The sequence below is a fragment of the Ips typographus genome, linkage group LG2 (assembly GCF_016097725.1).
Source record: "Ips typographus isolate SLU linkage group LG2, UJ_Ityp_2.0, whole genome shotgun sequence".
In the NCBI taxonomy this organism is placed as follows: Eukaryota; Metazoa; Arthropoda; class Insecta; order Coleoptera; family Curculionidae; genus Ips; species Ips typographus.
Window position 1 is genome coordinate 16,283,617 of NC_138423.1, and position 27,908 is coordinate 16,311,524.

General features: G+C 30.3%; 1 protein-coding gene and 1 long non-coding RNA gene across 5 annotated transcripts; one reads left to right on the forward strand and one right to left on the reverse strand.

Annotated features, from left to right (window-relative positions):
- Positions 1-1,093: 1,093 nt before the first annotated feature.
- On the forward strand, positions 1,094-27,464 carry LOC145723946 (scavenger receptor class B member 1-like). Of its 3 annotated transcripts, none has more exons than XM_081971982.1 (6): positions 1,095-1,376; positions 21,574-21,665; positions 22,258-22,418; positions 22,476-22,623; positions 22,682-22,882; positions 25,824-27,464. In XM_081971982.1, the coding sequence occupies exons 1-6, from the start codon at positions 1,349-1,351 to the stop codon at positions 26,793-26,795; spliced, it is 1,602 nt and encodes a 533-aa protein (XP_081828108.1). In that variant the 5' UTR covers positions 1,095-1,348; the 3' UTR covers positions 26,796-27,464. The 3 variants fall into 3 exon arrangements, with proteins under 3 accessions (XP_081828110.1, XP_081828108.1, XP_081828107.1); XM_081971981.1 differs by lacking the exon at positions 1,095-1,376 and adding an exon at positions 19,725-19,844; XM_081971984.1 differs by lacking the exon at positions 21,574-21,665 and having other exon boundaries at positions 1,094-1,376.
- Positions 11,189-18,594, reverse strand: LOC145724815 (uncharacterized). 2 transcript variants are annotated; one of them, XR_014177093.1, is made up of 3 exons: positions 18,506-18,594; positions 15,823-15,957; positions 11,189-11,338 (listed from the first exon to the last, which is right to left on the reverse strand). It is a non-coding gene; the product is annotated as an uncharacterized LOC145724815 (long non-coding RNA). The 2 variants fall into 2 exon arrangements; XR_014177094.1 differs by having other exon boundaries at positions 15,819-15,957.
- Positions 27,465-27,908: the final 444 nt, after the last annotated feature.

Below are 27,908 nucleotides of genomic sequence, written 5' to 3' on the forward strand. Positions count from 1 at the left end.
AACCAGTTAGATGTTAATTCTATACTATGTATATGCTAATGGTTAGGATTATGATTTTTTATCTCTCAATTGCATAAACAGATATTCAAAGCAATTAAGAGCATGTTAAAACTACTTTTAGATTCAGAAGCAGACATTTTTAGAGAGTTTCCCCCCGTCATATAAAACGTGTAGTATTTGCTCAAATAGAAAGAAAAGTTAATAAGTGCACTACTGTAATTGTCCGGAAACATACATCAGTTTTTCAGAACTCAGTTTTTGATTGGAAAGGTAGGATACAAAAAGTTATTATTTTTTTGTTTTCAACTACCTAAACGAATAACACTTTTCTAAAATAAATAACGAATCCGTTGTGTCAGAGGTGCACCATATTAGAGGAACGATATTTGTCAGATTAAAATTATCTACAAGAAAAGCAAGAAAATTACACAAATTCAGTTGTATCCAGTTAGCATAGGGAGGAGTCTCAAACCTGATAAAAGTTAAAAAGTAAAAAGGATTTTGTTTTTGTTAGCAAAGCACTATGGGGTGGATTGACAGACCGACGAAGGTCTACCTATATTTCTTCAGCAATGGTTTTAAAATGGGAAAAGGCGGAGAAGAAGAAGATATAATCATTTTAACTGTTAACGAAATCAATGGTTTAAAATTTTGATTTGTTTATTTATCCATTAAAGTTATTTTGTGTGTTGAAATGTTTGATTGTTAAAACGCTTTTTAGGCTTTTGCCAAGCAAATTTTGTAAAATGCAGGCAAAACTTCAGACTTTTACTATAAACTAATGAATATCCAAAATAGGTGGTGTTTGTCAAGTAAAATGCATGGTTTTATCCGATCAAGGCAAGTGATCTACTACAGCTAATTAGGAACAATAGCTACGTCAACACCCATCAAAATAATTAAATTTTCTTATAGTGCAGTTAATTTAATCCATTATGCGTCAAGTGCTGAATTTCTAATGACACGTTTCGGGTTCAGGTGCGCGCAATTTCATTGCCATCCGTCAGAACCTCGCGACACTGATCTTGAAAAATTCAAACGTATCGAAGAAGAACCCGCTCGTATACGTCACAGCGTCCAATGGTTATCGCTGGTACCCTGTTGCATTTCCTTCCCCACCATTGCGCAAATTTAGCGCTAGATTTTAAAAAGCACTCTTTCCATCATTTACTGATAAACATTAAACACCCTGTGCACTGGAAACATGTTATCATTGAACAAGTGTCCGATCGAATAAAACATTGTTGTGGCGCGTGTAAAAGTGAATTGTTGCTGTTACTTGAAGACTTTGTGAGTTAGTGACTTTTGAGCTTGAATTTTGAAAGCTTCCAGTTGATCAATCCAGGAAATGGAGTTGCGTTATGGAGTAAAGAAAGGTCAGTGTTATAAACAATTTTTTCTTCAAGAAACTGAAATTTGGAATTTAAAATAAAAAATCCTTTAAATAATATCTGGAGAATAAATTATGAACTTTGTCTGTAAAAATTAGGATTAAAGTTTTGTTTATTAACTAATGCAATAATAGATAAACTAAATTATAGAATACGAAACGGAAATAAATAATAATAAGATAATAATAATGTGTTCACACCATATCTGTATGTTATGAATCGGTGACATTGAGTATGTAATTATTATTCATCGGTGGTTTAATTATGTCATTAGTTATGATATTATAAAATTAGCTGAGAGATTGTTTAGTTTTCTTTAAATGTTATATGGTTTGTAACAGTTTATCTTAATTGGATTTTGAGTAATAAGCTTACCTGTACCCAGCGGTGTTTGTAATTGATAATTTCTTGAAAATTACCCCGACAATGAATAAATCCAAAAAAACGTCTACCGTATCATGGGGAAAGATTATTAAAGGTACTGGAACCTTGTATAAAATACACCCCAGCTACACCAAGTAATTTTTATTTAAAATATGATTTTTGAGATACATGGTCATTTTCAATGACATCAATCTTTCTAGTTGCAACCCAGAATGTACTGCAAAATTACTAAAAATTGCATGAATGTTAGTGTCGATTGATATTGCAAAGAATGAAGATTACTTCACAATATTCAATTCGTCGGTCTGGATCATTATCTTCATTCAATGCTTGTTCCAGTTGAATTTGTTCCTTGACGGAAGGACAATGTTGAGTTTGGTGCAAGTTGCAAGTTGTTCGAGAACCTCGATTTGAACAGGCTCATCTAATATTCAAGGTTATTCTTTACCCTGTATATTGGTGAAGAACTCAATGTGAGTCAAAAAGGTTCTTTGGTATTAATATGCCCTTTGCTGTGCATTGGAATCCTTCTGCTGGAGCAAAATAAAAAATTGCCAAAATTGCACTTTTTGTAAAAAAGTTTAAATGTTTGAAACTGTAGTCAAAAATTTTAGAGAAAGTAGTTTTTCATGTCTACGAGTCAATTTTCAATACTAAAGTCTGAAAACTATAACAACTGTCTTTCAGTTTATCTGGAAATTATAGAAACTGGCTACAAAGATTTTTTTAAACTTCTTAAGTAAATTTTCACCGTTTCCAAGACAATTTTTAAGTTGGGTTGGGTTGGTTTTGATTCTTTGAACGTAATAACTCAATGATTTAGTAAACGAAGTTTTAAAACAGAATTTTTACAAAATGTCATTTTTGAAAAATATCCAGTGATGTAGAAAATAAGGCAAAAAATTTAAACCATCTTCCTGTACCAATCTACGCCACTGGACAATTTTTACAAACGTCATTAACATGACATATTGAGTATTAAGTCTGACAGTTATGACAAGAAGGCTGTATTTTTCTTAGGAACCATTTTTCAGGGAAAATGACTTAATGCGTGTCAACTTATTTTTTCATGGTGACTTTTAAAACTGCTCCACCCTGTATATCAAAACCTCTTAGTTTACAAACATTACTTTTTAAAAAAACTGGCTTCACAATCGCTATTTTTTTAATTCTCTTCCTTACAACATTGACAGTTTAACTAATTAAATAAATTGATCTTGAACAAATAACCTAAAACGGGCTTTTAAGACATTTTTTTTATTAAATTTAGCATTTCGGAGATACAGGCCGTTAAATATTGCCAAAAATGTTGCTGTATCGAATTATTATACTTGATGAAAAATTATTATACTTGATGATAAATATTGCCAACATGAAATTTGTATTTATTTTCAATAACAAACCTGATTCAAAAATTAAATAAATCCCATTTTCAGAATTTGAATCCTTACGAATATTTTGAATCCTTACGAATATAATGTGTACATATTGTCGATCAGTATACAAATCGTATTATTGGAAAATCATATATCGCTTATAAAACGTCGAAATTTAGTTATTTTCCACATTACGTCACAAAATTTACATCACTTATCAAACTGCCTGTCTTCATGAATTCTTAATTTATTTACCTCAGAAAACGATGGGTTAACGTTGAAATAAATTCGTTTCTAAAGCCAATGTCTTCCATATTGTACAACAAAATTCAAATAAGCCTTTTATAAATGCTGAATCTATATAAAACTAAATACCTAAAACCATTTTCCGATCAAGTGAATGTTAGGTTAGGTTAGGAGAAAACATTTCCTGAATAGGTTTACTTTTATTTGAAATACACGTTAGATGAAATATGCAAATTTTAATATTCTCTCAGGTATCGTAAATTATTTCACAGCTTGCACCTTGTTATTGACATCTAGGAGTTCACAAAAACTACTTTTAAATACTGTGTCAACACCTGCATTAATTTAAATATACTGTACAGGAAAATTTCCTAAAAAAACAACAACTGAAAACATACGATTTAAACATGTATTCAGTGTTGAAAAAATAAACTGACCAACCTTAACATTGAGTGATTCAATCATTAATCAGTACAGCAAGGGCAGCCGAAAAAATTGGACAAACCCACATCGACCTATATTGAGAAGGTGATTAAAATTTAAGAACTTGAAGGCTTTGATGCTGTTGACGAGAACAAACAAGTTGACAAGGATGATGTGTGGTTCCTAGGTTAGCTCATAAATTGTTGTTAAATTATGTAAAATCCTTCACATTTGGGTTGTCCCCCTGAATATGAAAAACTAATAGTTATTTTATAACTTACATCGTGAGATTACGCTGTTATATTTGATCGGATTGATCAAACATTAAAAAAGTTGTAGGTTTTTCCATGATCTGCTTGCCCAAATTGACAGGTTATTTGTTCAAAATCAATTTATTTAATTAGTTAAACTGTCAATGTTGGAAGGAAGAGAATTAAAAAAATAGCGATTGTGAAGCCAGTTTTTTTAAAAAGTAATGTTTGTAAACTAAGAGGTTTTGATATACAGGGTGGCCCAGTTTTAAAATTCACCCTAAAAAAATAAGTTGACACGCATTATGTCATTTTCCTTGTAAAATGGTTCCTAAGAGAAATACAGCCTTCTTGTCATAACTGTCAGATTTAATACTCAATATGTGATGTTAATGACGTTTGTAAAAATTGTCCAGTGGCGTAGATTGGTACAGGAAGATGGTTTAAATTTTTTGCCTTATTTTCTACGTCACTGGATATTTTTCAAAAATGACATCTCTCATAAAAATTCTGTTTTAAAACTTCGTTTACTAAATCATTGAGTTATTACGTTCAAAGACCGAAAACCAGCCCAACCCAACTTAAAAATTGTCTTGGAAACGGTGAAAATTTACTTAAGAAGTTTAAAAAATCTTTGTAGCCAGTTTCTATAATTTCTAGAGAAATTGAAAGACAGTTTTTATAGTTTTCAGATTTTAGTATTGAAAATTGACTGGTAGACATGAAAAACTACTTTCTCTAAAATTTTTGACTACAATTTCAAACATTTAAACTTTTTTACAAAAATTGCAATTATGGCAATTTTTTATTTTGCTCCAGGAGGGTTCCAATGCACAGCAAAGGGCATATTAATACCAAAGAACCTTAAATTAGGTAAAATAAGTACAAAAAAAGAACTTTAAAATTTTTCATTTTTCAAAAAAATCTATAAAAGTCCAAATAAAAGAGTTACAATCATTCAAAAAATAAAAACATAATATTTTTGCAAAAAGTGCAATTTTTTATTTTACTCCAGGAAGGTTCCAACGCACAGTAAAAATTGACTCGGACACCAAAAAGTGACTTAGAACTTAGAATTTGAAATAAGTTTTCATAATTTGAGGCAATATTCTATATTTTTGTTTTGAAAATAGTCTTAAATACAGATTATTGACATATTATGAAAATTGACTTGAAGACTAACTTTTCAAGTTTTTTTTTACTTTGCTTTTCATTTTCTTTGAACTCTGGACTATTTTTAGTCCTTTAAAACTGCTTTCAGCTTGTAAAATCTAGTTTCAAGGCTATCTTTGCCAACTTTTTGACATAACTGATATAGAAAACAATTTTTACATTTTCCATAGACTTAAAAATGCCATTTCAAGCTTTGTCACTATTAAATTGACTTCTCAGTGTTAAAAATTCGAGCATTTATCTTAAAATACTGTTTTTAGCGCTTAAAGGCTGTTTCCAGACTGAAAAACGAGTTTAAGACTATTTATGATATTACAGTTAAGACTTTTCAGTAATAGTACAAAAAGTTGGCACGAAATGCTACGATATTAGTCTTAAAAACGAATTTCTAGAATTGAATTAGTCCGAAAATTAAATTTGGACTGTTACCAGTGTTTAATTGAATTCTAGACTTGTTTTAGTTCAGAAAATTGAGTTGTACACCAAATAAAGTCCTGAAAATAGACTTTTGAACTCTCTTTTGTCTTAGTAAAGTCACTTCTAGCCTTAAAAGTCAACTCTTAGACTATTTTTTGTCTTGATTTCCGCACTGTTTTTAGTGCTTCAAATCCAGTTTCAGACACTCGATAATGGAATGCACTTTAAAAAAATAAATGTTAACGCTATTCCTAATAGTAAATACTCTTTAGACTACTCTCACAAGTCTTGAATGTTCAATTTACCTATAGTCTAAAAAATTGATCGTCAGTAAATATTAGTTAAAAAATCCTGTTTTTTGACTATTTTCAGTGTCAAAAATTAACTCGAAAACCTTTCAGATGACCAGATTTACATCTTTTTGAATTACTTTAAAGTAAAAGAACAATAACCCAGGTAGACATTTTTGTCATTTTTAAATAATGTCCATTAGTTTTTGGTGAAAAAAGGTGAAACTTTTTCCACAAAAGCTGTACAAATGATGTTCTGGATAATTACGTAAGGTTCTAATCTATCTCTTGATAGTTGCTACGAGTTATTATTAGATTATTCTCTCTCTCCAATGGCGCTACAGCCCAAATTGAGCCTTGGCCTCCTTTATCTTCCACCTCCAACACTGTCGATCCAACGCCGCTCTCCTCCAGGTTCTGACACCTATCAAGTTCTGAGCGTCTTCGGTCACTCCATCATCCCATCTTTTCCGTGGTCTCCCTTTTGGTCTTCTGCCCTGCATCCTACGATTGAGGGCCCTTTTTGGTAGCCTGTTATCCGGCATTCTTACTACGTGGCCTGCCCATCGTAGCCTCTGTAGTCTGACGAATTCTGAGATAGGTGCCTGCTTGAAAAGTTGGTAGATTTCATGATTATAACTTCTTCTCCATATCTCATTTTTAGTGGCCCGAAGATCCGTCTTAGTATTATTAGATTATTAGGAAAGCTTAAAGCTTAGGAAAGCATAAAGCTTATGAAAACTGAAAGAAGTACAAATTCCTTTACCTAGTGTAGGAGTTTCAAACTATTATTCTATCTCAAAATTTTGAATTACAAATTTAGCCTTGCTTAGTAGTTTTTACTAAAGGCGTTATTCAGTAACTTCAGAAACCAAAACCATCACCATAAAATGTCGTGAAACTGTTTAGATTTAAATCTCTGCAATTTATTAGATACATTTCTTAAAAAGTATTCGACGCACTAATTTACGTGCTTGTCCTTAAGTCACAGTTTTCTTGTTATTGTTTAAAAAAACTCGGAAATATTTCCTTTTACTTTAGCATTTTTCCTTTTTTGCGTATTGACAAATGCACATTGGACTCTCCAAATGATCTAGTTAAATTAACTTGATCGCATACGACTTTAAAATTTAGGTTAAGCGTCTGTATTCAAAGAAATTCGGTCAAAGATACACTTTACAATACCGCGTTTATGAATAGACAATCACAAAGCAATTTAGAATATTAATTGACATTTTGTGGTTGGAATGGTTAATTAAACAACAACGGAAGCTAGTTTTAATTTCATTATCTCCGTAATGCTGTATTATAAAAACGCAATTCATCTATGAAATATTAACGGGAAAGTCTGCCTGCTGTCAAAACACAAGACAGACATAATTATCAGATGTTATCTCAGGGTTATTACTGAATGTCATCAAAACACTAAATAATAACCACATTAAAAATTCTCCGAATAGTTTGTTGTTTATACGTTGACTTCCGTTTTGATGGAGCTATTTGAATAAAATGGGGGCCGACACTCAAGAGATTAAGGTTTTTGTGCGTTAATAAGGATACTGCATAATCACTTTATATGCAGACAAAATTGTCTTTTATGATCTGCAAGTGTTCTTACATGCAAAATGATTTGTTGACCTATTTCCGAGCGCTTCATTGAAGTAATTGCTTCCCATTATTATATTATATAATATATAATAGCAATTAAGTTGTTTACTTGTAATTTTGCAATTTACTCGCTTATCAGCCTATAATGCAAAAGTATTAAAATTAAAGGCAATTAAATTCCGTAACAACTAGAAGTTTTACAATTTTTTTTTTTATGTAAATTTTATCATGTGTTGTTTTGTAACCTTTCGGATTATCACCCAAAAATTACAAAATCTAAGAATGTCAAAGCACTCGTAGAAACGGATCTTATTATTTACGTATTTAAATTAATTAGTAGGTCAAAACAAATTTGTCAAAGAAAATATTGGATTCACTTACGATAAGACCAACAAATATAATGTTTTGTAATAGCTGGATGTACTAAGAATTTATTATGAATAATAAAATCTTATATCTGAAGTAAAATGACAATTAAAGATGCACTATTCAATAATTAATTACAGTTAGATAACCTCATAAATATGTAGATTGTAAAAAGAACAAGGTTAAATTTAAATAACATTGTAAAATGTCATTTAAAAAATTTACTTAAATTTTCATTATTGCATGCATGAGATTAATGGTGCACTCTGCGTAGTATGAGTTTAATACTATACAGTGAGTTGGTTAGTTTTTTGGTTCGTCATAAATGAACAATATAATAATAAAAGAGAAAATTGATTGTTTGAGAAGTTTGTACCTTCTTCTTTTAGTTCCTATCCGTTACCGAATGTTGGCAATCATTCTAGCAATGATAATTTTATGAAATGAATGAATCTTAAATATGAAAGTTATCCGGGCTTATAAGCCGTCGTCCAATGCCTGCTTCCTTTGATAATGTCCGCCGCAGATGTGAACGAAACGTCAGGAAGAAATTCCATTGGACCAGGGCTTATAAGCTCGTATAACTTTCATATTTTAATGTTTATTGGTTGCTTCTTTGTATAGTCCTGTGGTGGTTGTTTCAAACTAGAAGTTCTTAAGTTCTTTAGCCAGGAGATTCGTCCTCTTGTCCTGTATTTTTCCCTGTAAGATGCATTTTAATAATTTTTATTTGGTTCTCAATATGCGCCCCAGATTTTCTAATTTTCTAGGTTTTATTGTGGATATTATTTCTTCTTTAGTTTTTGGCGTATTCGGGTGTTGGATATTTCGTCCACACATGATATTTTGATGATTTTTCTGTATATCCACAACAGGAATGCCTCCAGTTTCTTTGCTGTTACCTCCGTCAAGGTCCAATATGGAGAATACATCGGAGCAGTCTGAGTTTTAATTTTAAATTTAAATTATGTGTCCTGAATAATTTGGACATTTGATTGAAAACTGTTCTTGCTTTTGTAATTCTTCTTTTTATTTCTTGAGAAGGGTCCCATTGTTCATTTAGTACTGTGCCAAGATATGGTTAACACTCGTTCTACCGCTTTCCCATTGATGGTAAACTGTACTTTTCCAATTCTTTCTTTACTAATTACCATGATTTTTGTTTTACTGGTGTTGACTTCTAGACCATATTTCTTACTTACTTCAACTACCCTGTCCAATAACAGCTGCAGTTCCTGTGCAGTGTCTGCAAATATGATGGTGTCATCGGCATATCTAAAATTGTTCGTCATCTAATAGTACTTCTGGTTCTGGAGTGCAAAATAACCTGGGAAAAGCCGGCCCAAAAGAACGCCATACGTCTTGTGTGGGTTCCAGGACATGCTGCTATTCCGGGAAATGAAGAGGCGGATCGACTGGCAAAACTGGGCACTCAGAGTGCCTGTTGGCCCAGAGCCTAACATCTTTAGCCCAGAAGCTGTTTCAAGAACGCTGGGACTCCGTCATAGGTATGAGGCAGGCCAAAGAACTCATCAGTTAAAAATACGAAATACCTGCTGAAACTAAGCAGAGAGAACTTAAAACCGGCCTACTGACTGGCCACTGCTAGATGAGACGGCATCAGTACTTGATGGGTATAACCGAAGATCCTACTTGTCGAGGATGCTTGGAAGAGGAAGAGTCGGCAGGACACATCTTAATGTGGTGTCCAGCCTTCACTCGTTCGAGGACAACATTCCTGGGGCAGTCTAATAATGACGCCCAGGGCAATCAAGGAGCTAAGACCTAGCAGACTGGTTGGCTTTATAAAGTCGACTAGACTGCTGTACCTACCAACAACCAGGACGTGACGGGCCCATACAGGAGGCCTATACGTTTCTGGGGCGCTGCCCCCCGGTTTGCCAAACAAACTCCTGCTTCCCTGTATTCTAAGCCTTCTTGAAAAAATGAGAAGACAATATACATCCCTGGCGTACTCCTATTAAAATCTGCATTTTCTCTGTTTTGGCCTCGTTAATTCTAACGGAACTTGATTGATTCCAGTATAAGTTCTTAATTATGCGTAGGTCTTTACCGTCAAGTCCACTATATGCCGAACTTTTTTTGCTGAACGCTTTTTGATAATCAATGAAACAAGCATACACCTAACAATATCTTTGCAACGCTGAAGAAGCACCTGTACACTGAAAAGAGTATCTCTTGTTCCAAGTCCCTTCATAAATCCAAACTGTGTTGTTCTGTAGTCAGTGCATAGTCAAAAACTATAAACTTGTTGTATATTTCATTGAATATGATAGTAGTTATGCCGTTTGTTATTTGTTGTTTTGAGGATAATTTTTTCACGTAATCCTTTCGATGACTACAATTATTTCGCCTTGCTCATTTTCAATTTTTCTTGTTAATTTATTCTTAGATTTTTCTGTTATTTCCTTGATTTCCTTATACACATCAAATGTGTCGTGCTTTGATTGTGCTATTTGCACTTGTCTTTGAGTTCTTTTGCTTCTCTGATTTTTCTCCTAATCTGGTTGTGAATGGATCTGTATCTGTTCATATCATTATTCATTTTGGTCTTCCTTCTTTGTTCCATTCATTTGGAGTTTCTCTTCAGTCATCCAGGCGTTCCTTTTGTCTATACTTGATATTAGTATCTCTTTCTTTATTGTTTTGTTGGCTTTGACGTTTATATAACATGGATTAATTATGGTCACATTGTATGTAAATTTCAAATTAATTTCAATATTTGGCTCCTAAAAAACTCGGAAATAGTAAAAAATATGAGGAAGATTGACAACTAATTAATTAATTACATTCAAACAAAAAAGGTATTAATCATACGTTGTTTACTATAGCTAAAGTTAAAGTTACGACTTTGTATGATTAAGTGAACGGATCATTAATCAGAATGCTTCTCTTATCAATAACATTTTTGACAAAAAATTTATTGTGCATTTTTTTGTTCTGTCTTGCACATTTGACGATTTTTCTTCTCTCCTTTCAACTCTTCTTGGCAACGTTCCTTTTTCTTTTCTACTCTCCTTTCAATTCTTCTTGTTTTATTTGGTAGAAATATTAGCAAAGCAAAACAGTTTTCCTTTTAGACGTTAAAATATGTCTTCGTTCTTTTTTACCATATTAAATTTTTAAAACTTGTCTGAACTGAACTATACTAAGGCATTTCTTACTTTTTACATTTTGTGACGTGCATAAAAAGTTATCAGACTAAAGTTATAAAGTGGTAAATAACTAAACAATATGGTATAGACGTAGTTAAATATCATAAATATCATGATATATACATTTTTAAGAGCAATTGAAAATTAAAATAAATTTTGACTGTCCTACTTAATATGTCGAAATTTGACAGCTCGTGCATCTTAAGCTTTTTATAGTGTGATCCCCGCTTGTGTATCCTGAAAAACAAACAAGTGTAAAAATTAAGCCATTCTAATTTATTATTCAATTACTAGAGTTACGTATAAGAGAAAATGTAAAAATTATCATTTGCTAGCATGTTGGAAATTAAGGAAGTTCTCTCTAAAGCATACTCAATGTACCTTTTGCATATCATACGTCATATTTACTTATCTGTACTCTATTTCACATAAACTTACTAGGGACGATAGAGAAAATACTAGTTTGTAATCGAAATAATTGTCAATCTGTCATTTCTCAAGTAAGCAGATATTCATGAAAGCCATTAAAGTTTCGCTTAGCAAAAATAGCTTCAAAGCTGTCATATTCCTAAATTTAATAACACTACTTGGATTTATTTATGTGCCATTAATGTCTTCTTCCTACGTAATAAACATGATGATTAGTACTGCTTTGACGTCACAAGCGCAAAATCCCACTTGTGTTCACATAATTTTTGTTTTACTTTTTTTTTGGTCCTTGGCAGGTAAATTTACATAAAATACCAGACCATAATAACTTTGAACTGTAAATTGCTTTAAGTGTCCACAGGTATTTCCCCTTTCAATTATTTTAAACGATTCAGTTAAACTGACTAAAAACAATAAAAACAAATACGTTAATAGTGAAAGACACAATTTTTTGACATTGATATACTTACTTTCATTGCTTTGGACGTTGATGTGCTTTAATTGGGCCCAGTAACAATAGTGGTTACTTAGTTAGTGACTAATACTTTAAACTCACATATGCAAGTTAGGTTTTAGGTAATTTGATTAGTCACAAATATAGGCATAATGTATTTTCAAGAAAATTTATTGCTATGCTTTTTGTCCATATTTTTAACCAGCTGTTTCATGCAAAGAGTTTCTTAGGGATTGTTTCTAATCTTTTAAAATCACAAAGTTAAAAATACAAAACTTGATAGATTTTCTTTAATTTTAAACCTTAACAATTTACTGACAACGGATAACAGGTTTATAATTAAATTCTTGTTCACTTGCTGTAGTATTGGCATTAGTAGTGCCGGCTTGTCCATGGGATAAGATGCTACCAAAGGTGGATGAACCCATTTGTTGACGTAAAAGCTGACCTCAGTTAGTTTTTAAAATAAACTAAAACATTTTTAACTTTTATAACACTTTATTTTCTTGTGCATGTCTCATTATCATGTTATGCAAATATGTTGCATTTTTTAAAGTATCAAGCTGCAACTAAACTTAGTTTCTTGGCCTTTCCCAAATGAGATGTTTTCCACTTTTGTTGCCCCATTTTTTTTTAATCAAGGTAAAAATCTACGTTTGCCTCTTTTTTTATGTCATTGCCGTTAAGCTTAGGAATGAATTAAGAACAAAATTAACATTACAGTAATATTAGTAATAATATTGACATGCAGTTGAATCAGGCCTTGTCAGTTATTTAATTAAACGTAGGAAGGAGTTTTTACCAATGTGTTTACTAAAAAGTTATCAATAAATTGCGGATTTGACCGTGACTCTTTTAACTAATAGTGTATATGGTAAGAAATGTATTACAAGATGATTTCACTATAAAATATAGAACGTTGTTATGTTAATAGATTTTTAACACATTACATTGCAGTGGTGCAATAAATAACATTTGTCTGTTGTTACGGAAAGAAATTTAAGTAATTAAACCGATTCTTGTAAAATTGTGTTTCATAAACTAGTATAACAAACAACAAAAATCACATATTTGACAAAAATACGATTATGTCTTAAACTACTGGTAAATTACAAATACTGTGTTTCTGGCAGTTCAAATTTTGACACCGCTTTTCACCTTGACTGTATCAAACTTTAAAGAATTTTTTCATGTTGTTGGATAGAAAATTTAATAACGATTTCAAAAATGTGCTTAAAATAGACATTTTCTCACTCCAAGTGGGTTTTACAGGCCATTTAGTCCCTGACTGTCTTTTCAAACTGTGTTTCTGGCAGTTCAAATTTTGACATCGCTTTTCTCCCTGACTATACCAATTCTTGTAATGTTTTTCAATTTATTGGTTAGGAAATTTGATGAGGATTCCAAAAATGTGCTTAAAACAGACATTTTCTCACTCCAAGTGTGTTTTACAGGCCATTTTGTCCCAGACTTTCTTTTCAAACTGTGTTTCTGGCAGTTCAAACTTTGACATCGCTTTTCGCCCTGACTCTACAAATTCTTGTAGCGTTCTTTCAACTTATTGGTTAGGAAATGTAATGAGGATTTCAAAAATGTGCTTAAAACAGTATTTTTTTCATTACAAGTGGGTTTTACAGGTGATTTTGTACCTGACTGTCTTTTCAAATTGTTTCTGGCAGTTTAAACTTTGACACCGCTTTTCTCACTGACTGTACCAAATTTTGTATATTTTTTAAAGTTGTTGGTTAGGAAATTTAATAACGATTTCAAAAATGTGCTTAAAATAGACATTTTCTCACTCCAAGTGGGTTTTACAAGCCATTTTGTCCCTGACTGTCTTTTCAAACTATGTTTCGTGCAATTCAAAATTAACACCGCTTTTCTTCTTGAATTTCCAAATTTTGTTGTGTGTTTTTTAATGTTATTGAATAGAAAATTTCATCGGTATTTCAAAAATGTGCTTTAAACTGTTATTTTCTTACTTACAGTGGGTTTGACAAGCAATACGTCTGACTGTCAACTGTGCTCAAAAGTTATTTTGACAATGGTCACGTGCCTAGCCAAATTATCTTCCAAAAACTACGTGATATCTGTGACTAATGTCAAAACTGTCAAAATTTGCCTAGAATTTGCAAAGAATTACAGTTTAACACAATTTTCTTACAGTTTTCGAAACGAGACGCGTTTCTGTAATTTATGACAATTGTCAGGAAATTACTGGTAAATTACAAATTGTTTACATAAATATCTTAAGATTTTTGTAAGTCATAAACATGAAATAATAAAGAAAAATGACAAAAAGCTGAAAATGCTATTTTTCACAAAAAAGGTTCGTTAAACATTTTGACACCCTATATATTTCTGAAGATTTGGAATAATTAAGCTAAAAAGCATTTTTTTAAATATTTTTTTTTGTTTTGGTACAGTTTTTAGGGAATAAATCCCTAAGGAGGCCCTTTAAGGCAGAAGTGCCCTAACGCAATCTGGTAAAGAGTGAAATTTTCTACAAATTTTCCCGTTTATTCTTTTTCCTTATTTTTCTGTATAACCGAGTTACGCTTGGCTGAACTTGGAGGTATTCCATTATTATTTTTTCACATTTTTTAAGAATTAATGATTATGACTTTTGACCTGTTTTTTTTTAAGATCAAATTTTATTCCAAACAGTTTTTCCAATGTCATGTGATTTTTTTTCCAATCATTTTAAATTGTCTTTTTTTTTAATTTTTTACTTTTCTGTTCTGTCACAGTCATTTGGTGAAGGATCACGTGACTTTTGGCTGCTATTTTGTCTTTTTTTATCGTTCCCCAACTATTTTTTCAACGTCTTTTCTAGATCACGTGACACGTTTTGTCATCACAGTTTTCGAAATAAAAAACTATCGAATTTGAAACACCATGTATACTTTTAACCTAATATTTATGGACATGTTCTTCAATTCAATGCTAACAGCATCCGTAAAATTTGTATCCAAGAGTATGTATAATAAAAGAAGAAAAATAAGTTGTATTCTCTTTATGTGGAAAGTTATGAAGAATAACAACTGGTTCACCTGGAAGTCTAATGTGCAACAATTACCCTAAAGTTTCTAGTTAAAAGTATTGTGAAATCTAACATCTTCTTTAAGATTTTAATATCTCAATAAATCTGAAAGTTTAAACAATGTCTTTACAGGAATTGAAAATAAAAACAATTATTTGAAGATAAAAGATAATACTCTCATATTCGAGCATAACACAAATAAATAGTCCAGAAGAATTAAATATAGATTAGTTTCATTGTGCAAATAGAACTAAATAGGAAATGCAAAAAAGTCTTCTGAATAATAGTTTTCTGGTAATTCCTCAACTGAAAAGTTAACTAGCTGCAAATCGTTTAAATGCTCTTTTAACTTGGGAAATACGAAAATGGAGTAATCAACTCTTTAAATAATTATTTTTTGTTGATATCCTGGCTATACAAATTTTTTTCTGCTCTTGCTACTTTAATTTTTGAAGTAAAGATAACCTAGCTAAATATCCTCGTGTCCAAGACTTTAGTTTTATTATAGTTTCAACTTTACCATACCCGCTATCATAACAAAAATTGGTAGTTACTGACACCGTAATTCTAGCTTTATTTTGATAACAATTCAAAATTTTTGGTATGCTTTATTAATTACGTATCATAGACAATATCCTTTAGAGGTAACCTTCAAACTATTTACCGATCCACTAGATAATATTGATTATCAAAACGACCGTATAAACAACCTTTAAAAAATTACTAGTTCCGTTAGTAAATTATGTTAATTCGTGTACCGATTAATTTTCGTACAATTAATAAGACCATACCTACATGAAATCGATGGTCGACGGTCAAGGAAGATGTCGGTTAGTAACTTGGTCAAGGTTTGTAATATATTTTTACTTAAACGTTGGTAAAATTCCAGCAGTTTTCGGTATCTCGAGGTGTAACAGTTCGACATTGTACCTTAAAAAAAAAATAGTTTGGAACAATACTTATTTATAACGAATTGAACGGTTAGATTGAATTTACTAAGTTGTACAAGTAGTTATTTTTGTGTACTGTCAGACCAGTTCATAGCAGAACTTTTTTTCTTAGTACAAACATAGTTTTCTATTCAATGTGCTTGTTATACTCAATGAAATTTATTATTAAATTATTTTATTAAGCATTACCCTAAATACATTGCTTAAATTCACAGCTGATGTTTGTTTGGTATGCAAAATTCAAGGAAAGCAGTAAGGAAGTTAATTTGCATAGAGTTGCGAAAAAAAGCGTTAAATTTTATTATTTGCCTTGATTTTTTTTTGAATTAAATTTGTATGAAAACGTGCATGTGCATGTGCATGTTTGTTAAATACTTTTCAGTATACTACAGGGTAGCAGACATATTAATAACCTTAAACTGGTGAAATTGACTGCAAGTGCTCAGGATCAGAAACTCTTTTAAACGAAAACAATAATATTCTTTCAGAAATGAAACCTAACCTAACCTAACTTAATCTAAATGTGAAACTAATTTTTTTATTTTATTTTTGTGTACAGGGTGAGTTAGGGATAGAGTAAAGTTGTCATCTCATTAGTTTCGAAAAATACAAAAGTTTTAGAGAATATTGAGATGCATAGTTTAACCATTACTTTTGGATATACATATAGGGTGGTCCATAAAGGCGTGGGAGATAAAATATTAGTTTTTATTAATAGAATCCCCTAATTTTTAACACATTTTTTGATTCTTTATGAAATTTTGAAACTTTTTTGTAATTAATGTACCTAAACCTAATAGTTTTTCTAATATTTAAATTTTTTCAGCAAAATATTAATTTTTACTATTATGAAAAATTGTCTGTATCGCCATTTTTTCTAAATGTAGAATACTCATATTTGGTGGAAACTTTCTACATGAGCGACAAATAAGATTTATCCAAATAAACTTGAGTTAGATGCTACAGGGCGTTCAATTTTTTAAAACATACATTGACTAATTAAACTTACTAAGAAATCTCGATTTTTTTTAAATAGAACACCCTGTACATTATTCTTTTTTCTGATAGCTTTTATGAAACACCTTAATTTTTATTAAGAATGTCATATACATACCTAATATTAATAGTCGGCGATTTATTTATACTTTTTTAATTTTTACTTACTAAATTGCTTACGACAAACCAAAATGTTGCCAAACTTTGACATGTAAAATAAGTAAGTTAGTTTAAAAATTATTATTACTTTTTTTATTATTTATTTTTGTTAGTCTCAGCGTATAAAAGTGATTTTATAAAAAAAAACTTAAATGTTTTATTTTTTACGTCAGTGGCAACAATTTTAAATGTTTATTCTTACTCAACTGATATCTCAAAGGCAATGTTCAGATTTTACTTTTGTTAACAAAAAATAAAATTCAAAATTTAAAAAATGCAAATAAATCGCAGAGAGATTAAATTTAGGTATATGACATTATTAACAAAAAAGTTTTATAATTTCATAAAAATTCTAAAAATGTGTTGAAAAATAGGGGGTTCAATTGAAAAAAAAACTAATATTTTCACTCATATCTGCCACGCTTTTATGAACCACCCTGTATACCCAAAAGTTATTTTATACTATGCATCTCAATATTCTCTAAAACTTTGGTATTTAACTTTTTTTTTTTGTATTTCTCTATTGTTGACTCACCCTGTAAAGAGTGGCCCAAATTGGACATTTAAATGGGAAATGCTCTTATTAATGGAGATAGGCGAAAACTGATGTCGGTGTCTGAAGCTGAAATTTGATGACAAAACTTAATGACGTTGGTTAAAATCTGTCACGGTTTGACAGATATAGGGTGCTTCTCTAAATTTGTACTTTTCTTCATAACTTTCAGGAGCATTATTTTTTATTCTTAAAATTTCTACAGCAACTATTCGCGTAGAATTCAGTAGTGTAAATAGTTTTTTTCTATTAGACAATTCTATCTCAGTTTGAGGAAAAGGACCCTATTGTTATAATGAAAGATGTGAAATACATAGACATTAAATGCCTTGTTGAGTTTATGTACAAAGGAGAAATTAATGTTGAACATGTAAGTATTCATAATTTTTAGTTTATTTGAAAAGTACAGATAATTATGTAATTTTCTTCATAAGTTGAACCATACTACATACTAGATAAACACCAAATTTTTTACTTTTTTAATGTTTGCTAGATTCAAGGTTAGATTATTAGAAGACCTTGCCAATTTATGCATTCATTCAATGTTGAAAACTGGCAAGAAAAACCATGTTGATTTTTTTGTTGATGTGTTGCATTATACTGAAATTTATTAACTTAAGCATTAACAAACATAGCAGTGAAATTATTCTAATGTTAAGCTAAGTCTGTGTAGGATTTGCCTAAATATTAGCACAGTGGCTAGTTTGTGATTGGTCAAGAAAAAGCAGCATGATGAAGACTCTTTTTTGACCTATTACAAACTAGGAACAATGCTGTTATTATGCACATCTAGATTTACAAAGTATTCATGAAATTTTACCTTTATTTCGTTTTCTTATAATGTTTCTTCATAGAATGAGTATTTATTAACTGTTTCTTTTCAGGTTCTTTCACTTCTTTGATAATATTAGTAGTCACATGACACCTGTCAAAAATCACTAATGACAGTAATGGCATTTTTCATAGGCTAGTTCAGTATTTGGAATAATTCCTACTCAGCTTTAGTGACATATTCTACGGTTTTTGAGATACGCACAAAAAAATCGTTAAAAAGAAAAACATTTTCAAATATCAATGTCATTAGAATGGTAATTTTAAGATATTTTTTTGAAAAATGAAATGATATACAGGGTGTTCCATTAAAAAAAACAATTTTTATGTTCGTATCTCAAAAACCGTGTCCAATAGAAAAAAAAACTATTCATAGACTGGATTCTACTCAAAAAGTTTCAGTTGTCGAAATGTATCCTAACCTAACCTAACCTAACCCATTAGGTTTTCTATCAAATTTGACCTTCAGACAGCGACATCAGTTTTTGCCTATCTCTATTAATAAGAGCACTTCCCATTTAAGTACATCCAATTTGGTCCACCCTGTACTAGTGACCTACCTTAAGTTTCCTTACACACTCTTATTTTAATAGTTTTAAAAAGTACATATTGTTATAAAGTAGTCCGACTTTAATTACTATATTTAGAACGTGTTAATAAGTTGTTTTGATGTTTGTGTATGTGTATTTGAACTATTGCTTTGTTTCTACGACTTAATTGTAATTTTTTCTGATAATAAAGCTTGTTTGGTGTAATGAAGCACTCTATACGTAATAAAGTCATTTGGTGATCTACTGTTTTTTCCATTAAACGTCAATAAATCGTCATGAATAACGTAACCGAATTGTGTAACCTAGTAACATATTTTGAGCTTTTTCTAATTTCAACTTTCCATAATTTATTGCCATGTTGTCAACTTGCTACAACTTAACAGTACTGCAACGTAAAAAAGCAAACTTGTTTATATGGTGGAATTATGGGGTATTAGTAAGGTGTAAAATACAGTTATAAGGTGTCCAAACGAACAAAGTAAATTCGCAATATCGCTTTTTTTAGAAAGTCATTGTAATTCCGGCGGGTAGCAATTAATATAAATGAAAAAATAATAACTAGTTATTTTTTGTTCGAATGTTTGAACCAATTGTCAAGGTCATTAAAGAAAAACAAATAGTATAAGTAATTAATTATTATTCTATGCAGTTCTGCTGGTAAAACTATGGATATTAAGTATTTGATCAAGTCATATTAGTTTCGTACTGAATGTTGTCTACATGTCTAGACCAAAATGTGGAACAAACTAGTTATTTTACGTGATCATTATTGCACAGGTAACAAACAAATTTAAACTTCTATATAGAATATAAATACATACAAAATCTGTCAGTGGAACAATCAATTTTATCATAAAAAGCACACTAACAATTTTTTTCATTTACAATCATTAAATCAACTTTATTATAAATATCGAGTTGTTACATTTACTAAAATTAGTGTGTTGTTAAGCTATCATAAACCAATTTATTTTTGGTGTCACCTTTATGCTACAAGTTTGATAACTTTCTAATTATAATAATTAATAGCATAATTAACAAATATGTGTTAGCCACATATTGATAACAAATTGACATTTTTGACAGATCATTAAATTTGCAATATCATTCTTCTGCACTTACCCGTTTATCCTCAAACTGATTTATACAAATAATATAGTAGGGCTATTAAAATAATATTATCAGCTTTAACCGAATGAAAAATCTTTAATTACGTTACTAAATAACGAGTTTGCTTGTAGTCATTTATCTCAGAGTATAATTGCATTATAAAAAGTATAATTAAATGATATACAACATAATGCTAAAACTGGAAATGTATTGGAATTACTAATGATTTTACGATGAGATTCATATCATTTGGTTACACCACTTTAGCACTAGTTGGTTCAGTTAAGCTTGAGAAAATCTGTTCAAGTTGTAACCGTGGTATTTAAAAACATATCACGCTGATCACAGTGATTTCTTTCAAATATGTTTCTTATTATTTTTATTTTTGAAAATCAAAAAGTTAATAACGCCTCTAGAGAAATGACAATCATGTCACTTAATTTCTTGCAACTGTGTATTAAACAACATATAAACTTTTAATAATATATTACGTAACTAGTGCTGTAAAAATGAAAAAGATCTTATAGAATAGAAACAATATAAGAATAGAAACTTTTTCCATATCGTGCGTAAAATGCCTTAGAGCACGTGTGACGTACTATACTTTATCTACGACCAAATGGAAAGTCCTGTTTTCGCAATTCATATAATTCAGAGTAACTTTTCATTAAAAAAGTAAATTTTCAACGTATTGACATCATATTTGTACTAATCATAGGTATTATGCCATTAAAGAAAAAAATAATAACGTAATAAAAAAAAATTACAAATCATGCTACTTAAATAATTTGTAGTGTTGTTCTTAAAATAATTATTTATGGTGACATTACAGTTATTAAGGGAAAACTTTCAGTAATATTACTTGATGTGTTTGCTATTGCAGATAATATTCTAGACGAAGTGGTAGTTACTTAAAACTGTATGAACAATGCATTACGCGATGATCTCCATCTAATATACTCTGATAAAGTAAGAAATGTAAACAAAATCAATTTTTCCCAGCATTAGAGCGATAGTTTGTGGCCCATCTTAAAACTGTGCGCTTTTTTTACAGCTGTGCGATTTTTTTACAACTTTGCGTAACGAGGTTCCTTCCTTACGTAACGGAAAACTATGCGTAAATAGCTATTTACAATGAGGTCGTTGGTAAACGAAATAAATGGAAGGAAAACGATTATAAAAATTATATGATGTAGAAATTTACTGTTTCTAGTGACTTACCCTAAATAATGTGTTGTAGCAATACAAGTTTTCCAAAATTTCTGTATTGTTTTCTTGCCATTTAGTTTAATCATAGCGAGCAAATTTGACAAAATAAACGAGAAGTTTACGCAAATTATAAAAGAAGAAAATCTAAATAAATTTTTTCTAATACAAAACTGGTTTTGTTTTTCAGGAGTTATGTCCTTAGCAGCAGTTGGATTGCTAATGCTTTGTACCTCATTCCTGATGTTTGTACATAATCCTCGACAGTCCATAGTAAATATGGTGAGTGCATTGTTTTTTGGAATTGGCATTTTATTAAAATTAGATTCTCTTATTATCAACACTGTAGCTAGTAAAAAATTGGCAAAATCTATTTTGATTTAATTCGATTGTAGGGCGTAAAACCACTACTTAAGTACATATTTTCGTATTGATGATAAGGCTTATTGTAAATACGACTCAAAAAAGCAATTTTTGTCAAGTCTGAATTTAGTTGCATATAAAACTCGTTAGATTTATCAAGTTTTGTTATTAGTACCATTTAGCACGGGAAGTATTTATTCCAGGAATACTTAACTGTATTCCTAATTTTTTAATATCGACAATTTTTATTAATAATAGCAATTACAAGTAGACTAATAATTTTATTTTCATTTAATATCTTTACTTAAGTAATTTGCTAAAAAACATAATAGTTATGTATATTTTCAAAGTTTTCCAAAAATTAATAATAATTCTAAAGTCCGCATTAATAGAAACCATGAACACGAAAATGTTGAAAGTCATTTTTTTGTATTAGGAAATAGTTTTTCGGTGATAGATTTGATTTAAATAAAATATACAATATTTTCTAGTAAATACGCTTTTATTCTAGGTGTTGTCCTTATCAGAGGGCAGTATATTTTTCAATTTGTGGACGGCACCACCATACGAAGTTCTTCTCAAAGTTTACATGTTTAACATCACAAACGTTAAAGAATTTCTTAGCGGAAAAGAGAAAATGAACGTCACAGAAATAGGCCCTTATGTTTATAGGTAAGTTAAATTTGATAAGCTGAATAAAGTAATTTAAAAACATTTAAACAAATTTAGAGAAATCCTGACAAACGAGAATGCAACAGTTAACGATACGGATGGGACTGTGCAGTATTATCCACATCGGGAATTCTCGTTTCAACCAGATAAATCTGTTGGAGACCCTCATCTGGATTATATTATGACTACTAACATACCCTTGGTGGTAAGACTGTTTATACTACATTTATGAGATTTGTTTTTAATTCTATTGTGATTTTCAGGGACTCCAAGCTTTTATAGCAGAGAAAGGATTCTTTCCAAGTTTGGCATTTGCTTCAATTAGTCGATCGTTAGGATCGAAACCAATTTTGAATTTAACGGTCCATGACTACTTGTGGGGTTATACTGACAAGCTGCTTACTTATGCTAATAAAGTTATGCCGCACTGGATTGATTTTGATACATTTGGGATATTTCAAAGGGTGAGAGAAATATTTTAGTTTTGATCATAAATCGAAAAAAAAATTATTTTACTAGTCAACTTTTGCGGAATAAAGAATTCAGTAGAAAAACCGATTAATTTTTATGTCAGTTTTGTAAATTCCAAAAGAAAAATAATTTAAAATTGATCAAACCATTAATTATTAAATCATTATTCATTTAAGTAAACAGTAGCTGTTTAAGTTAAATAACTCCAGGCATCTGTGCTTATTTAGCAGAATTGTCGCTTTCGTTGTGATTGCTTCAAAAAGCGTATTCGATTTTGGTATTCTTAAACCATTTTGCTTAAATGCATGCATATAACGGTATAAAATTGTTGTATAATTTTAAAAACTGATTTTTTTTTAAATTGGTGCTAATTTGCAGTTAAACGAATGTTTATAAACGTGTTCTTAAATAATTATTTAACATGAACCACTTTTAGCTAAACGAAACCAAGAACGAATTATGGAATGAAATGCATTTGCAATTAAATGTATTTTTAGTAAACCAAATTATAGGTTTTATAGTTTCGGTAATTAATATGTCTGATATATCATTATTCATTTTATAATCAGTAGATATGAAATTGATGATAAATATATAGTATGGCAGTAACGATCAAGCATTTTTTTAGAACAATAATTTTTTGCCTAAACTTAATGTGTCTGATATGTAGCACAGAAATTACTATTTAATTAAGTGTAATTACTATATTAGCAATTTGCTTAATAGTCTAAACTATCACCAAAAAAAAAAACAAAGTTTTTACGCTGTTCTACAGGGTGCCACAAATTCGTGTGTAAGTATGGGGATCTCGGTAACGGTTGGAGTTTAACCTTTTGCAGTTTTAACATTTAAAAAATTCCGATTGCGTCCGGAAATATCCAAAAAAACCCGAAATTTTGTTTTTATTTTTTCGTAAATTTATTCGATTAAATAACTGAAAATAAATGACTTTTTACCACTTGTCCTCCTCTACAACGCGGCTTTAGCATGTTTGAGATCCGACGTTTCGGTTTTTAGTTACCATCATCACCTTCATTTTTCTGGAACGATTTTGACATTTTCGATTAGAGCTTTTTTTCTGGTTACGGTGATGTATGATGTGATATGGTTCAATCTTGCAGAAATATCAAATATGTTTTTATTGTTGATGGGATCAAAGTAATTGATACTTTGTCGTTGCAACTTTTTTCCATTTAAAACATGACAATTTTTGATTACTACCCTATTTTAGGTAAGAATTTAAAAACATCTGTAATTATTTCTCAAATTATTAACTATAAAATTACAAAATTGTAATTTTCACTCTGTTTTTGAGTTTTCAAATGTTTTCATTAATTTGTTTTTCCATATTAAAAATTTTTCAAAAGTGTTGTTTTTTCATGGAAAAAGTTGTCTCTTATCTAAAATCAATTTGCAATAATTAATTTGTCTATTTCGCCCTGTTTTTGCAATATCCAAAATTTACAAATCTTCTAACAAATGTGTTATTTTATAAAACGTTTGACTATTCTTCATTTAAAAAAACGACAATTATTAACTAAAATTACCAATACTAAAAACTAAAATTTAATAAAGAATTATTGTTACACATTGATTAAATCAGGACAAATTGTATTTTCTGATTTTGCTATAAAAAAGTACATTGTCATGTTTCGGAGGAAAAAAAAAGTTGCAATGACAATGTGTCAATTTCTTAATTTTTGCATCACCAATAAAATGAGAATTTTAGTTATTTTACCAAAATTACGAGATTGAACCATATCATGTTATACATTATCGTAATCAGAAAAAAAAGCTCTACTCGAAAATGTAAATATCCAATATGGTGTCCATAAGAAAAATGAGAGTGGATAAAAAACCGAAACGTCGAATCTCAAATATGATATTGCTATGTTGTAGAGGAGAAAAAGTGGCAATAGTAAAATATCATTGATTTTCAGTTATCTAATAAAAAAAATAACAAAAAAATTAATTCGGATACGAAAGTACCTGAAATTTTTGAAATTTTAAAGCGGCATATTATTAAACTCCAAATTGCGCAATTTTTTCCTCAATTTTACCAACTTTATATCCTTTACCGTTCTTGAGATTCATATACTTACATACAAACTTGTGGCACCTTGTATATTTAAATATTTCTAAACTACTTTTACTTTTTTTTGGAATATGTCATACTTTCTGCTAGAGCAACGATGTTTCAATTTTGTTGGCAAAGAGAAATGCGGAAATAATTCTTCTTCTTTTGACTAACGTTGATTTTGTTACCAAAAACTTCACTTTTATTATCTAGCAAGTCCAGTTCATTATACCTATAAAATAGCCAAATTATTTGGACCACATTGACCTAAACTGCATCACAGAGACTTGACCTAATATGAATATTGTAATGAATAATTTTTCTGAAACATTTATTCAGACTTTTTTTAATACACTTTTTACTTCTTTGATTTTTGTAATAACAGCTTATCTTCTCTATTAAATTTTGAATGGTTGGAGGACTTCATCATACGGAGAAGCTGGAGTCAAAGCATGTCTCCTATCAAAATCAATAATGATTAAGGTGTTTTGGGAAATTTTTTGAAACTGAAAGAGACTGAACATCCTGTATATAAACCGAAGTTAATAGACTAACAGTTTTCATGTTTCCCCTTATTGTCTGTCCAGCTTTTTCTCTTTATATTAGATTTTTTTTCTCCTTTTGAATTTAAGTGCGTCATGATTGATGCCACAATAAAAATCTGTATCATTTCTTATTTTTAATCTTTTTTACAGAAATCAAATCATATTATTTGTGAACTTAAAATTACACTAAAGTCTAATCCAACTTAGGTCAACAATTAACCATTTTTTTCTAAAAAGTTTACTTTTTTGTTTACTAACTAAATTATCTTTTATCCTGCAGTAATTAATTCATTATGCATTTGTTATTTGTAGTTGATGAGTCGAGACAACGCCAACGTAGCTACAATAGTCAACAATCCATCTAAATACGTGTCTAACGTGCAACATTTACTTACCGAAGAAGAAAATTTAGCCGACTACCACATCGTCAAATGGAATAACTTACCAGGACTCAAAGATTGGGGCTACGAACAATTGTCTCCAGAAGAAGTCACCAAATGCCATTTAGTCGAAGGAGCTTTCGATGGAACTATTTATCCTAAAAATTTACGAGTTAACCAAACTTTAAAGATATTCCGTAAAGCTTTCTGTCGTCCAGTTCCTATGGTTTTTGTCCAGGACACTGTAGGAAAGGAAGGGTTTCGTCAGTTCGAGTACAAACTATCCGACAATATGTTTGACGTTAGTGAGGAGAATAAATGTTTCTGCTATAAGAAACAATGCATGAAAGGATTCCAGAATATTGCTCCATGTTACTACGACATACCGATTTCTTTATCACAACCACACTTTCTTAATGCTGAACCTAAAATGCTGGAAACTGTCCATGGCTTGGAACCAAGTATAGACAAACACGGAAGTTTTTGTAATATTCAACCGGATGCTGGAGTTCCTTTAAGTGGAAGTATGAGGATTCAAGTCAATTTGGACGTTAGGCGTACAATTGGTAACCATGGAACTGTTCCTTTTAATGGATTACAAGTACCACTGTTCTGGCTTGAAATTACGACCTTAGAACTACCAACTTTGGTAACGTTCCTGTTACATTTACTTTGTAATTTTATGCCTGTAGCACTAGAAATACTCAAATACTTGTTAGGCTTAGGAGGATTGGCGCTGATTTCTGGATCTGCTTTATATACTTTGGTTAAAACAAAAGTAAGAATTCCAGGTGGTATGTGTCTCAAAAATGCCGCCGAGTATACCTCAATTCCTATTATTTCATTGCCTAATGAAATCCTTGATAAATGTGAAAGAACTTTAAGACCATGTAGAACAAATTAGTCTAGCTATTACACTTTTTAGCTTAATCATACATGCCTGGTACTATGAAAACTTGTTGAAAATGACTAAACGTTAAACTTATAGTTGAACCTATATAAAATGTTAATTTGTATTATACAATCTTCAGCAGTTTAAGTTTTCAAACAGGTGAATTTTACTAGAAATAATTAAACAGATTGTTATACCATCCATGAACAGCAATAATTAGTATTATAATAGTAGGTATGGTACTTAGCAAATACGTTCCTTTCAATAATTAGACTAATCTACTATATGATGAGATCAACTGCATCATTTAAATATAAGAATCTTGCCATTTATACAAGCTCAATGAGGTATGCTGACGTGTCATAATAACCAAATCAGATTGCCAGTAAGCTGTGAACATGTTTTCTAATAATTTAAAACCTAGTTGCTATACACTTTGTTGACATTATTTGTAGTTACGTTAACTAGATAGTAAGTATAAAAAACCAGAGACTGATTAAAATTATAACATTACAACTTGCCGTTATACTATAGTAAGGTCAATTAAGTGATTTTTATGATTAAACGTTAATTTTTAGACTAGTTATAGTAGTTTGTTGGTTGGGAGTAATAAATTGGGAGAAAATGAGTAAGTTTGATTTGTACGTTGTATTTAAATACATTGCTGAAGTGAAACAATAATTGTTTTTTATTTATTTGAATACTATTCGAAATTTTTGGTTGCCAACTGGGCAACCTTAAATAGTGATGATTAGAGTCCGGAGTTCTAGGAATTAGGCTTTTTTCTTCTTTTTGTGCCAAATTAGGTTTTTTGTGCTTATTTGCTGATATTTTTTGTATTGTTTTATTTTGCATAGATTAATTTACAAATTGTAATAATTATCTGTTGCAAAATGGGTAAGTATCAATTTATAAATAATTTCCAAATGCCCCTGAAGTAGTCTAAAAAAAAGTAAATACATTCCAAAACACTATAGAAGCTCCAAAATGCCTTGCAAAAGCTTTTAGAACTGTCTAAAAGCTTTGAAATGCTTCTCAAATTATCTATAGAAGCTCTCAAAAAATTTTAAGGCAGTTTAAAAGCTTCTATAAGTTTCTAGAACTCTCCATAAGTTTTCAAATTCT